General features: G+C 42.3%; 1 protein-coding gene across 2 annotated transcripts in view; it reads left to right on the plus strand.

Annotated features, from left to right (window-relative positions):
• cntn1a (contactin 1a) overlaps positions 1-15,012 on the plus strand; it is a 73,857-nt gene that overhangs the window by 25,345 nt on the left and 33,500 nt on the right. For both annotated transcript variants that reach the window (XM_080474901.1, XM_080474900.1), the window contains exon 2: positions 12,518-12,649. In XM_080474901.1, coding sequence (XP_080331027.1) covers positions 12,595-12,649 — 55 coding nt within the window. In that variant the 5' untranslated portion in view covers positions 12,518-12,594. The remainder of the gene's footprint in view (positions 1-12,517; positions 12,650-15,012) is intronic.

Raw genomic sequence — 15,012 nt, forward strand, 5'->3', positions numbered from 1 at the left:
AACCTGAAGTACGTGAGACGTCACTTTGATGGGTATTGTGTGGGGCACGGGTGACTGCCCAGACTTTGCTGCTCACTTACACATTGTCCACATGACTCACCTCAAGCCAAAAAAGTCTGCCTATAAGATCCTCGTTCAGAAAAGGCTGAAACAGTATCGTTCAATGTGTATTTCTTTTCTGCCTTTTATGTGCCCGTCTTCTTCATTATGCTGTTGCCTTGAAACATCAATTGTGATCATAGGGAGAAACAAGGGCATTGCAGATTTCCCACTGTCAAAAAAGACCGATCACAACTGTGATTCATGTGTCCCTCTTCAGTGATGTCATGATATCACCGCAGATATTGTATTCATAAATTTGTTATTATATGCGTCCTCTCCTGCTCGTACGCGGGGCAAAATTGGTAACTTGTGAGTCGGATGGAGGAGGATTTTTAATTTAGCCTCTTATGATCACTGATTAAAAAACATTTGTCTTGCACAGGAGGTGTGTTATTAAAGTTTCATTGTTTATTTCTCTATTGGATTTTTACCAAAGTGATTTTTTTATTTCTTCATCAAGTCGGTTGGATGGGTATTGGCAATTTGGGGTTTTGTTACAGTTGTCCAAGACCTTACTTTACCCCATTTGAAGGTCTGATAAACAGGAAACATGTCTACTGTAAGCAAACACCACCAACTAGCCGTAAATGCTGTTTTTGCCTGTTGTGGTGAGAGAAGTGCCGTAAGGGCGCCCAAACTGATAGCCCAGAGCGGAGGGATGAAACCATGCTTTTCTATCTCGCCACCGGTGGGATTGTGCCGAGTCAGCGGTCTTGGATAGATTACGCTGGAAGAAAAAAAGCTGAAGCCAGCCAGACGCGAGCCTCAGTTCCCGACTCCACAGGCCGTACGCTTCAGAAGGATTTGCACTGGATTTTGATTTGCCACGGAGCCTCATGGTTTATGAATGGGAGTGGAGTGCTCACTAAAAGGAATAAATTGTAGTTCTTGCTTCTTCGCTCACTTCTTCAGACTTTTTAGTGTCCAGTCTGGATGATCTAAATGGATGCCATTAGACCAGAATTTATCTGGATCGTCATCTGCGGCTCTCTTGACCCGATCCATTAGCTTTCATGACTTGAAGGTTAAGTGCAGACATTTGTTGGCTCCCCAATCAAATTCACTTTAGAGTATAGATGCAATGACTTGGTTCAACAGTATTCATGCAGTCACCTTATGTATTAACCATGAATACTCCACTAAATTAATCGAGGTTTTACAGTATGAATACACTTGCCTTGTTTTCTACAATGAATACAGTTTGTGTTTTCGAAAAGTTACTTTAATTGCTTAGTCTTCTATAGTGTTGATGTAATACATTTTTTTACTGCATGAATATGAGTGGAGTTTTCTATAGTAAATATTAAATCTTTCATCTTCTCATATCAAAACACTGTTTTCACCTCCTGTTCTCTGCAGATTCTTTGTAATTTCTTCTGTTATTCAGATGAAGCACAAGGCCAGTCTTACTTAATATTACCTCCACAGATCTGTATCATTTCCAATTTCCACAATTTCAGGTCTGAGTTCTGCACCAAGGTCAATTGAGAGACACGTTTTCCTCTCTGAACATCTGCTGGGCACAAATTACACAGTGAGATAAATGACTGTCGGATATTTGGAGAGGCTTGGGACCCTTGTAAGATTAAAATGTAGTTCTGTGCCATTAATCAGTCTACGGTTTTCTGGTTAGTTGGGCAGACAAAAAGCTTTTTGTTTTGTTTTGTTTTGTTTCATCACACAATCGATCATGTCGGAGTCCCACAGCACTCACTCAAACCCAGATAAATTAATTGTGTGGTTTACCTCAACCAAAATCCACTTAACACTCGCTCCGCATGTTCTTGGTTAATGCTCCTCAAGGGTATCGTGTGGGAGAGTTTGTTATGGGGGCGGCTCCGTGTCTCCCAACCAGAGGAGATACCATTTGAACCTCAACCTGCCCCACAGGCCGAGTGGAAAACTCGCAGCTGGGAACAACTGAATAATATATAATCCTTCCACCGTTTTCCTCTGAGTGACACTGCAAAGACTGCAAGTTTAGTCATATAACCTTTTGTTTTACTTTTTACTTTTCATTTTCTTTGTTTACCCTCCAGGAATCTGCGGAAGGTCATCCCCCTTGACTGATAGTTATTACAATACAAATCATAATTTCTTTCATGCTCTAAATAGCTGCTTATATAATGAGATCTTCTTACCTAGCATCTGTTTTATGGAATAGAGGCTGAAATATGAACTGAAACCCTTTTTTTGAGATATGTACTCTACTTTGAATTATATTTTTGTCCTTATCGGCCATTTTATATGAACGTAAACCTTTACCTTCCAACGAAATAGTCACTATATACACCCAGCAGCCACTTTTATAGAGACACCTTGATGGTTCTGGGTGGAACTCTTTTTGACCTCAGAACTGCTTTAATTCTTTGTAGTGTAGATTCAACAAACTACAGGAAACCTCCAAGGTTTTGGTCAATATTAACAGGATAACATCAAACAGTTGCTTCAGATTTGTCGGCTGCACATCTATGATGTGAATGTCCTGTTTCGCCATGTCTCCGAGGCGCCCTGTTGGATTGAGGAACAATTATCCAGTTATCATTTTTACACCTTTGATTAATTATTGTAGTATTTCCTTTCATTTTATTTGATTCATAAGTGTCAACAAATTTTTTGATATTTAAAGAAATTGTCCATTCTACAGTCTTCCATATCTCATCTCATTCCTGGTGTCTTACAAAAAATATTTTCTTTCACAAATCAGGTGTTCCCTTGGTCTGTTTCCCAGCAGCAGTGGCGGGGATGATAATCATGACAGTGCTGATGCTACGTCTGGCCCACTGCCAGGCTAATGATGAGTTGTGAGGGGACTGGGGTGGGGTTAAAGTTTGGGTACAGGGAATCCGGTGGGGGGTCGGGGGGGTGGGTCATTGTATTTTCAATTTGTACATTCTGTGTGTGTGCGTGCGTGTGTGTGGGTTGGTTTGACGGACGGCTTAAAAGATTAAACCGCAGCCTGGCCACGGTGAGTTGAGGAGACCCCTCGGTGCGGCGCTCTCACTGCAGGGAGGCTCCTTCATTGTGGACCCATTTGCATGGCTCCCTGTCCTGCTCAGGGAATTGGCCTTTTCTTTTTCTCCTCGTCCCTCCCTTCTCCTCTGCACCTTGGAGATAGCTCCTCCATCCAGCGGCTCTGCTTCTTTCTGAGGCAGACAATAGAGAGCTGTATTTAGGACACTTGGCAGGGTGGGCATGTTGGAGGGGATGGGGACATGGGCCACTAAGTAGCTCATCTCGTCACATAGCCACTGGCATGAATGCTCTCTACAGCAAGGTAAGCACTGAGCAGAGTCCCGGCACACACACACACACACACACACACACACACACACACACTCTCCTCGCCCTAAATTTTTCTGTCTGCAGCTCTTACACCGTGTTGCTGGCTTTCCAATAATAGGCAACCTCCTCATTTTTGTGGACACAGTGCAATTAAGCAGGATATTTTCTGGATTATTTTATATTACAGTTTAAACCTTCCCTTTGTTTTGATAATCTCTGGCCTCATGTTGGCTCCATGTCCTTTAATCTAATAAGGGAATGAATGGAAAATGTTGTGACAACGACGCGACTTAAATTAATATTCCCATTGTTCGACATCCATCGCAGCCACTCTGTGCAGAATAATTGTCATCTTATCCTTGATACCTTGCTTTGTGCAGTCTGAAGGTGTTGATTGTTTATTTAACAATAGACATCAGGGTTCAGCATCTGCAGGATATGAACTCCCTTCCTCTGGTGAGCAGCATTCTGTCACTCAGTAATTAGCGTAATTTACTGCATTGTGTGGCCAGTCATGAATGGGGATTAGGACGTGTGGCTTCCAGAGCGTATCACAGCCCTCCTTTAAAAACCAATATCTTTATGAGACGGATGTAGAATGAAGTAATTAAAAAAAGCACTCTTTTGCTGATGGAGTGCAAGCCTCTTCTGACCTTTTGCCTCTATGGCGCAATTTTTCCTATATGATCTGACATACTTTTCATACTTGGAGGCACATATCTTGGGGGTTTCTCTCGCGCTACCACTGAACGTATCACACGATTTCATGGCTGTTGCACTGAAAGGTCAGTGTTTTTCTGGGTCACAATTGATTACATTACCATAAAAATAAGCTGCAAACTTATTGTGTCATGAAGCAGAGGTCGTGTTGCATTTACACAGTGATGGTTACTAAAAGTGTTACGCCGGCGTGGTCACAGTGAGGCTTTACTGAATATTTCTGAGATTTCTCCTTAATGCCCACACATTTCAGGAAAAGACCAGTCCATCGTGTATTATTTCTACTAAGAATGATGCATTTTAATTGTTAAAAAGTACCTAAATTGTGGTCGTGCTCATGTATCACAATCTTTTTGACATCGGTGTCTTTAGATTGAAATGTGTGTCACTGGTAGAGTTACTGAGTAAACCATTGGTCAGCTGAATGGTGCTACTTGTATAAACTGGTGATTCGAGCTGCAGCTCCTGGTTCATCCTGTTTTTCTCAACTGTAGGACCCCCCCCCCCCTCTATATAAAATGAAGTGTACCATTATTGTCATGCTTGACTTATCACTCGACAATGGCGCCATACTGTAAGATGAAGGTCAGATAATTTGAGAAGCTTGTCTTTTCATGCCGTTTGCAGCTAATGCACCGTTACAGAAATGGATTCAGAGCAGCAGGTGTAAATGATCTCTTCAGATGTGTATACTTGCTCATGATAGTAGAATTACAAGTTCTCATTCCAAGTTCCTGGACTCTTGCTCTTCAAAAACAGTATCAAATGATGGCTACCTTGTTGCCTCCGACCGGCCCTACTGTGACATCAAAGAAAAAACACTATTATCATTTTTTAAAGATTCCAGTCACATGTTGGCTGTTTGCAGGCCTGCATTAATTTACAGACACTACCTGACTTGAAGTTAATGTAATTCAAACAGAGGACCAGCTCCAGTGTTCGCGGTTTGAATGAGTGCTATCATTGATATTCAGGTCAGCTGAGGTTGGTGAGCCTGTGTGGCCCCCGGGGTGCATTGTGTTGACGGCAGGGGTTTGGATAAATAGCTTACATTAGCATGACCGCTTCTGCTGGCTGAGAGACCGGGAAGGAAAAGAGCAGAGGGAAGGAGGAACGGGCGTGAGACAGGGTGACACAGTGAACGAGCCATGACTGCAGCATCTGCAGGTGGATTACGTCATGAATAATCCTTCATACGGAGCCCGTTTGCTTTAGATTTAGAAGGTATTTACGTCCTGTTGCGCCACACTGAGAATAAATGATTGCCATTAAAGGCAAACCACGCTCTAGATTGCGCGGCACAACAAATACCTGCACGTGTTCTCGAATGTCATGAACCCAATTTAATTCAAGTAGTTTGGTTGCTGGGACGTTGCACAATGGGCGGTTATTCATAGTAAGCTTATGCCGAGTTTAAACCAAGGCAGCATCATCTGCAAAATATAACACGTCAGTTTTTCCCGCAGGAGTGCGAGAAACAAAAGAGCTTGAGAGGGCTGTGCAGGATCCACTTCCATTGTGCCATAAGAAAAGATTGAATTGTAGCTGTCGATTGCAGGATAAATCTAGTTGTTACTATCTGGGGAAAAAAAGGGTATTTTTTTCCATCAAGTGCTGAACCAGTTCCTGTTTAACAACAGGGGGTCTGTGCTCTACAACTGTGCAGAGAGCTTTTTTTTTTTTTTTCTGTTTCTGCAGGTGCTGTTGTGTGTCTAGGGCTCGCTGCTTCATCTACTATGTAATAGGATTGGATTCTCCATGTCTGTTTCCTGCACTTAAATGAATTGTTCTGCTGGTCTCCGGGCTGATAAAAACAAGTTTACCTGTAGACAGGCCAGGCTTTCTTATCGACGCCGATTGAGTACACACAGTGTGCATCTTCTGAGGTGACTCTGAACAAACATCTGAGACAAGAATCAATTCTTCATTAATAATTCATTGTTTATTCTGAATGTATCACTACAGCTTTGTGGGGAAAGTGGTCTGAATCAGCACGAAAATCAAATTAATCTCAGCTGGTTTTTGTTTCTGGAGCTTATATAGTCATATCTCGTGTCAAAGACCAAGAAAGCTCTGTGATGCTTTTCCTGTAAAAGAAAAAATAATATCAAACTCCATTCCTAAACTTAGCTTTGTCACAGCAGATCGCACTGTTTCCACTGAGAACCGTGTTCTACAAAAACACGTAGTAAAACCAGAGAAACTGTAGTGTAGCTACTGACACTTTGGCTTATATTTGCTTCTAAAAATAGAAATCCTTCAACTGCGTGGAAGAAACCGAAAAGCTTGTCGCTTGCAAACTGTCTTCTAAAAGTTCTTACAATGAGAAGACTGTATGGAAATGTTGAAGGTTTCTCATCAAACGTCTCTGCTGCTTCAGTGGACCATAAAAGGGGGTTTACGGGTGAGCTTTTCTTCAACTTAATGAAGGTAAGTCAGAAAAACAGCAGCGAGTTGGGCTAAAGAGATTGAACATTAATACCCTTTTAAATCCGACTAAATCGCAGCCGCCAAACACAGATGATGTCACACCTAATGTCTCACTGTTTCTTTTTAAGTTAATCCGGATCGATATTCCTCTCTTTGCACCGCTTGTTTCTGTTTCCCAGCAGCTCCTGATGATGACACTAAATCTTATCCGCTGTAACGTTAGGGCGACAAATCGTTACACATCGTGTAAACATTGGATTCCAAATTTCATGCCTCAGTATAGCAGTAAATGCACTGCTGGAGATGAACAGATAAATATACACCAATGACCTAAGTAACACTGAATATGCAAATATGCACTGTTCATCACATTTTTCTGATAAATACAAACTCATAGCCACCAGCCAGATTTTAGCTTAGTCTAGCATAAACGACAGGAGACTGGAGATTTTTCCCAGAGGTAACAAAGTCTTCCCGCAGTTCCGATGTGTCTCGCTGCAAGGCAAGGAATCGAACAAGGAATCCCAGTTACCAGTGCGAACTCCCAAAAACTCTCCAGTCTATTGTTTGCAAACCAAAGTGACAGTTGAACCTTCTAGTTCTGTGTTCAACTGAGCTGTACATGTCTTGTAAGATTTTATGAATGCGTCATCAATATTCTAATCAAAGTTTGTGAAAACAAATATTACAAACTATTCCATTAGTCAGTGTAATTGCACAATCCATTGTCCTGAGGTCTGTAGGAATCAATGCCACTGGACCTGAACCAATAGTAGTGTCGCCATCAATGCAAGCAGGAATGACAATCACACTACTTCTATTTTTCCCTAATGAGAATTTCGCAGACGGCAAGGCCATATAGTGGTGAGCTCTTTTTATGATCTTCCTGTAACTGCATCAGTTTGTATTTGGCTCTTCTTGCCAATAGTCGGCTGGGATTGGCTCCAGTGCCCTGCGACCTTGCATAGGATTGAATGATACAAAAGACGGATAGACGGACGAACGAACGGATTCTGGCATCTTTGTCTTCCAAAGACTGAAGACATGGTTAATTAGTGCCTCTAAATTGGCTGTAAGTGCTGACACGTCCCAATCGCGGCTATAGAAATGGCTTTAGCCCCTGCAAGTGACAAAGTTTGCATCGAAGATGGATGAAGTAATTCTCGATCATTTTTAATTGTTTTACATCTCCATTTGTTTATAAGAAAAAGAACTCATAAATTTATCTCATTTTGAAAAGTTGAAGAAGCAACATTCATGCTCTCTGAAAGTAAATGCACGATAATGCTCAATGAGCTTGAATGCCTTCAGTCTGTGCAGAAAAACATCGAGATGCTGCAGCTGAAGTCTACGCAGCGCTCATTTTCCCTTCTCAAACTGATTAAGACCAATCCAGCGTTAACCCCATCTTAGCTTCCCCCTGGCAGGATTACTGCAAATCTCTTGTTAATGACTGATTGTGGCGGTGATTGTGCGTGTCTGTGCCGCAAGTAGTGGGGGTGGTGTTGGGAGGAGAGGCTTGTTGGGGCAACATCTTGTTTTTGAAGTCTGGCACTCTGACCCCCAACGTCACCCTCTTCTCCACTCCACCCTGCCCTCTTTTTGTCCTCCCCCATTTGGCTTGATGTGCCCCCACTGGTGAGAGGAGACGTTTCTATGAGGTTACCCACTCGATTATGTGACTTGCATCGCGGCCAGACACAGAAGAAGGCGAAGAAATTCACTCTCTTTCACTTAGCCTCTGGCGCCCCTCTGGGATTCATGGGGTCATGATAAAAAGCACAAATGGCAGCACAGGTCACTGGAGTACAGCGGTAAAACCCCAGAATCTGTCCGCGGAAGCCTCTAGTTGATGTAATGTGATTTATGATTTTAGAGAAACGAGGTTGAGAATCCTGCAGGGAGGAAGGCGAGAAAAAGAGATTGAAATTCAGAGAATAAAATGCACCTACGAGGTAATGGGGGTGGGGTTTGGGAGCGGCGGGGCTTCCTTCACAAGAACCCCCCCCCCACCACCAAAATCAAAGAACCCGCAGTAAAAGCTCTTGTAACGTCTAAGGTGTGATTTACTGGCGAGAAGAAATGACCTTGTTTGAGAGCTCTCGCGTCTGGGTCTTGTGATTTACAGTGACAACTGGGGCGTTCGCATCGCATCTTAAAAAAAGACGGGAGAGCCAGAAGGTCCCGTTTATACCGATTATGAACCTGCTGCCTCTGATACAGGGTTTCTTTCTTTCACAGTATAAATCAATTCAGTGGCAGTTCTTAATGGAATAGATGGGATTGTTTCGCCCACTATGTACTGGGACGCTGTAATGAGGCTCCTTGTGCCATTCCCTAATCTCCTAAGTGCATCTATTAGCAACATTCATGATTTATGTGTTTCGGAAATTCCACATACAGTTGTAATGTAGCTGCAGAGTGAAGCAGATGGGTGGCAGGGAAGTGTATGTTTTAATAAACTTATTTGCACGGTGCTTTGTCTGACAGCAAGCGATGTCGGCCTTTAATAGATGTGTGGAGCACCCTATGGTCTCTGTTCTACAGCTGTGGTGTTGTTCCAGAACAAAATGAGTGTTTGCATAGTTTGATTGCTGGTCACAAAAGCCCCCCCGCAGCACTCAAACTGCAGCTTTTGAAAGGTGTTGCTAGGATACAGACCAGTGTGAAGATGAAATTCCCTCTTTCTTGGAGCTGTGCAGCTCGGACATGATGTCTAATATGAAGTAATCTGCACTAGCTATAGTGTGTCTCTCATGGTTTCTTTTAACTTGCTTATTTGGGAAACCTGTCAACGTGTGCTTCGATGGCAGTCACACAGTGAGTGCAGCGTTGTTTGTATTGGTCATATTTCATGCGCTCTCGTCCATCAAAATCCATTTTTCTGTAATCAGACTCTGTTTGTCTGACGAGTGCTGAGATCTCAATCCTGCTGTCACACCTCCGAGTTTCCCCCAGCTGACACCTCAGGCTGTTCACAAAGAATCAATAGTGTCTGCATCATGTTCAATTACATTGTAACCAACACTCACCAGTCCAACGTGGCCCAGGAAGGAATGGACAGGTCTGGTAATATTGAGGTAAAGCTTTGTGCTTTCATGAGGAATATGTGAGTGAGTTTTGGCAGTGTGCTGGACGAGCATTTTAAATACTGTGAAGGTAATCACCAACCCAGTGTCTTTAATGGGGCACTATTTCTGTCCCAGATCCTAAACTATCGAAGGAACCTCATGTAAAAAGAAACTATACAGGAAGACCTTTTTTCTCACCTAAGATGTGTTTTCAACATTCACTCAGGTTTCTGTCTGTTAGAATAACCCCAATCCTTGGGGAAATCATGCTGAAACAGGTATTCTCTAAGTCTGTGGTTTGTCTTTATTCTGTGAGACCTGAGGCAGTATTTGACCTGGCGTCACCTGTCCCCACATTGCACTTCAATTTCAATTTAAATGTTGGATAGTTGTTTTCTAGAGCTTAGAAACGAAAGCTTGTGTTCATACGTTCACGTCCCACCGCTGACATTGTGCGTCCTCGAGCAAAGACTTTGACCACGACTACTTCTTGGGTGGTACATTATAGCAGCCCACTGCTCCTACTATGTGTAGTTAATGTTTGCTATGAAAAGGGTAGGTTAAATGCAGAATGATCATTCATAAGGGTATTAAGGTATTCTATTCTTCTGTTTTTCCTTTCTTTCAAAAAAGAGTGGACTGTTAAATGCATTTTAAGGTGGAAAACTATAAAGTACAATGCATACATTGTTGACATAATGATGTTAGTTTACGGTATTGAACCGGTACTTGGAAATTTAACATATGGATTTGCTGAGTCCCAATTTGGTGGTGCTTTGGGATACATTTTTGTGGCCTTCATAAAGACTAAAAGTTCCCCTACGTGAGTTAGAGTACGCCTATTCATGGTGGGAGGTGTTCAATTGTACCATTTGTGAAAGGCGGAATGACAGATAATGTACACATTGGCAAGATGAAATTGACAGATGTTCAGACGCACGGTCAGTTTAACTGATGACAGCTCCTAAAACCTGACAAATTACTTTGCATCAAATTCTAAAGGGACAATGGCATCCGTGGCTTTCATGGGTTCAGTGAACGTCCGCTCATTTCACAAAAACATGGATATTTGTCAGTCTTTTTCTTGACCAAGTGGTTGTCAGAACTCTGCCAAGCATGGAGCTGTTTCATTTATTATTAAAGCTTTTGCAAACACATGAAACATTTTAAATCAAATAACATTACAGAGATAAAGGAAAAGCGATAACAACATCCCGTCTAATTTTCTCAACCACAGTATAATCAAGGTAGCTTCACTTCGTTTTTTTGAACCTTATCAGCTCCCTCTTTGCGCTTCCTCACTCGCACAGCTGTTGCTTTTCATGTTGTGTTACGACGATTGCGGCTGAGAGCCGGTGGTGTGGTGTTAGGATCATGGGGTGGAAGTGACGGAGCGCTGAGATGTCTGCTTGGCTAAACCAGCATTCAGGCTTTCTTTAGGCAATTGTCCAAATGTCAATCATGATGAGTCAGCTTATCATGGAGCTTGTGCCTCGGAGGCTGACAAGAGGCAGAAACATGTTGAAGATGCAGCAGCAGCAGCAGCACTGTGTGGAGGCGGTGATTGGCTGGTGAAGCCTGACATGAGAACATAGGATGGAACAGAATATAATTTTTCATAATTCTTTCGAAAACCACAAGAAAACCTGCTCCAGCTGGATGTGCAAAGTGAATCAGAACAAGAATATGTAAGAATAGATGGATAAATAGCTCAAATCGAATTTAAGGGGTATTTAGGGGTCATTGCACATGTGTTGGTGAGGTTTTGAAGAGTGTGTATCACCTTTCAGCGGGGCAGCAGGGAGAACAGATGTCGCAGGGTTTGTAGGGTCCTCTAAAATACAGCTGGACTTCTTCCTTATTTGCTTCCTCTCAATGTCTCTCTGGGGGTAGACATCTGTTTGTGATGTGCACTGCCAGCCTCACCACTTGTTGCAGGTCCCTCCTGTTCTCCACAGTACGATTGGAGAACCACATTGTACAGAACGTCCGTAGGTTGATGAGGTTTCACATTGTGGATTGCGGAGTAATACCAGCATGTAAGGGTTACATTCAAGTAGAAATGCTGTGCACCTCGTACAAATAGATTCCTGGGGTGGTTGCAGTTCTGTTTAAAACCAAAATGCCACAAAGATGGCATTTTGGTTTCCCTTGTTAGTATCATTTATATCATTAAAGTAAGATAAATTCCAAAAATTGAGTTTGCAGGTTGAGCTTGTGTAAATTTTTTGGATATTCAAACTGTCTCTGTCGTTAAAGTGCATTTGTCTGGCTGGATGTAAAGAAACATCCATGGCCATCAGCGGAACACGTGCTCATTTCTTTTAGCTCAGCAAGGACTTTCAAAAGAATGTTTGAAGCTCACAGGTTTCAGGGAAAAATCTGTTGTAAAGTTGAATCGAGTTCCGGGTTCTTATTCTGTGTGAGCTCCCTCCCACATGCGTGTGAAGTTAACTTCTGACACTGAATTGTGAGTTAGTCTTCTCTGTTTTGTGTCTCTGCGTTAGCCTTGAGAGAGATGGACAAACGCTCCATGGTTTCCTCCACCCTCCACTTGTTGTTAGCCTGCACTGGCTCGAGCCCCTCCTGACCTTTACTTAACTAAAGCAGATATAAAAGATGGATTCACTTTAATGTTTCAACAGGAAACGTCCTTCTTTCTGTTTGGCCTTCATGTGTTATTATCAAATCTGTGTCTATACATTACAAAGGTGAGCACCCCGCTGTACTCCCTTCACTCATGGTTTATTGTTTGGGCTAAAAAAAGTGAATTGTTCAACTTTAACCTGAAGGACGGTCGGTTTCTTTCTGTCACTTCAGTCTTTCACCTTCTACTGGGTTACATTGAGATTGCTTGTTCTTATCTACTGAGTGTAAAACAGGCTCCTTTCTCTTTTTCTCTTTTTAAGGAAAACCAGGCCGTCCTGCTAATGGTCCATCTGAGCTGCGAGCTGTGACCCCATCAGGTGGTTCTCACTTCAACACCATGCTGCACCTTGTCCCGCTCCTCCGTCTCCTGGTCCTCTCAGCCTCCATCGCAGGTCTGTGCCACATTCAGCTCACTTTATTCACTTAAAGTAGTAAAAGCCAGTTTGAGCTGTCCTTGATGCTACATAAAAAAAAAATGTTGATCCTTTTTTGAATTGGATCAGCAGTTGCAGCAGTTTTCTCTCCAAACACATCTGTTGCTCATTTTTCACTTGACTGCTCTTTATCTCTCAACTCTATCCATCCAAAAGTCCATCGCTGACGTTCATTCAGTCTCTCTAAACCGTGTCCGGCACTGTGACTACAGAAGCCGCCATAAACCCTGACAAATAGTTTCAACTACGGAGAATGACATCTGACCGGTGGCACACAGCTTGGATTGCATCACATGCATGAAATTGTTAGTGTGGCTTGTTAGTGTTGGCATAAATGCATACAAATAAAAAGTGTGAAACTTTTAGCTTCCTGCTTTAAACACATTGCAAATTGAGTGAGTCGGATAGTGATAGATGCTGCAGTTATAGAGAAAATGGAATCTGACTTGAATCAAAGTGATGATTGGTTTTAATCTAACATATAGCTCAGTTTTACCTGAATATAGGTTATTATAGATTCAAAAATACATGTTGAAGTCCAATAAGTGAAGAAAAATGTTGGGGCTCAAGTGTGCGGGTTTCCGTTCAGTGAGCGGCGGTGCAATCAGCTGTGATTGAAGCAAAGTGGACAGAAAACCGCAGGTCTGAAAATGACCTGTCGGAAAATCAGACGGCTTCCTCTATGGTCTCGTACCTCGGGCAATTCTCACCTTATTCGGTCTGATTTTGTCATGAACCGAAACGAATGAGACCAGACTCAAAAGCTCCCAGATCTACAAAACATTTTTGTCAAAGAGACACCGAGAGCTCTGACTTATCTGTCTTCCTTTTCTTTTTTTTCCTCACATGGGAAGAGATTACAGGCAGCCGAGCTGCATGCACCAAAAGTTTTGCTTGCCTGACTGAATCTTAGGAGTATCCTATGGAGAATGTGATCTCGCAGAGGTGCACAACCGGCCAAGTAAAATGTCATTAGCAGCACACACTGCACCGGATATATACGGTTCTATAGAAGACAGGGGGGGCTGAACTGGAGTGCGGCTTTATCTAAACAGACAGCAGCCAAACAGGAGTCTCTGGACTGTTTCTAGGCAGAGAACATTGACTTGACATTTTTGTTTAGCCCCAACCAGAGCAAAGTTTGATGGCTGACGTGATGTTAATGTTATGACAGCCTAACAAAAAGGTCGAGCACACACCAGCCAACAACTCAACGCTGAGAGGGTGAATTTTTTATGATTCACTTGGCCCATAGTGATATTTACTTTTGCTCCGAACAGAGCAAGGAAACAACAGCGATCACCATCCAGGGTCATTTTTTGATTAACAATTTGACTGTTTGCCTTTGTTTTCATGGCAGAGGCCAGCATTACAGAGGAATTAAAATCACATTGCGGAATGCGAGTCTCAGAGCTTTGAGACTTAAATGTTTGCGAGCAGGATCCGTGTCTTCAGAAAAGCAAATCTTTAACCCAGATTAGTCAATTAACAGCAGTGGAAGTGCTCTGTGGGAGGTATACTCAAACAAGAACAAAGTGCCGTGTTCCTCTTGACTAATGGAAATTTAAAACTGAACGATAACTCGATAGTGTTGATGTCTAACCTGTGTGAGTATTTTGATTCATTTTGCATTGTATAAGATGAGGGTGGAAAAAAAGAGATCTGACAGACTGGTGACCTGTATCCTGCCCTCACCCAGAGTCTGTTGTGACAGGCTCTAGTGCCCCGCAACCCTGAACATAATATGAGCTGGATGGATGGATGGATGGATAATATAAGCCTCAGTAAGATTAACAAGCAAATGCTGGCTTCTTGCAAGATTTTGAGGAATCACCTCAATTTAGACAATAACCTTCAGAAAAACAGATGCTATACACTTGAAGGATGAAAAAATCTTTCACAATATCCAATTGTTATTAACTGTTATTTATTTAATTAAAGTGTTAAATTAAGTTTCATCAGAATACAGTAGACTCTTTGTGATTCATGATTGGATACAATCCCTAGTGCAAAGAGAATTAAAAAAAAAACAACTGACGCACGTAGACACACACAAAACTAACGTAAGGCTCACAAAAGTTGTTTGAGGCATAAAAGATAATAGAAATAGGAACAACGGTTCTGCCTTTTCAAAACGAAAGCCTACAAGCTCAATAAAGCCTTTTTTTTATGGATATGGTAACAATAAAAGTAGTTCAGCATTCATCCAAAAATCACCATTGTATGTGTCGAGTTTAGACTGTTTCTTCTTCGACTTTTCATTTTCAGTGTTTAGTTTGAGTCGTCGTGAACTGGAGACAGATTTTTATCCTCCCGCACTG

Source organism: Lipophrys pholis (genome assembly GCF_963383615.2).
Source record: "Lipophrys pholis genome assembly, chromosome: 11".
In the NCBI taxonomy this organism is placed as follows: domain Eukaryota; kingdom Metazoa; phylum Chordata; class Actinopteri; order Blenniiformes; family Blenniidae; genus Lipophrys; species Lipophrys pholis.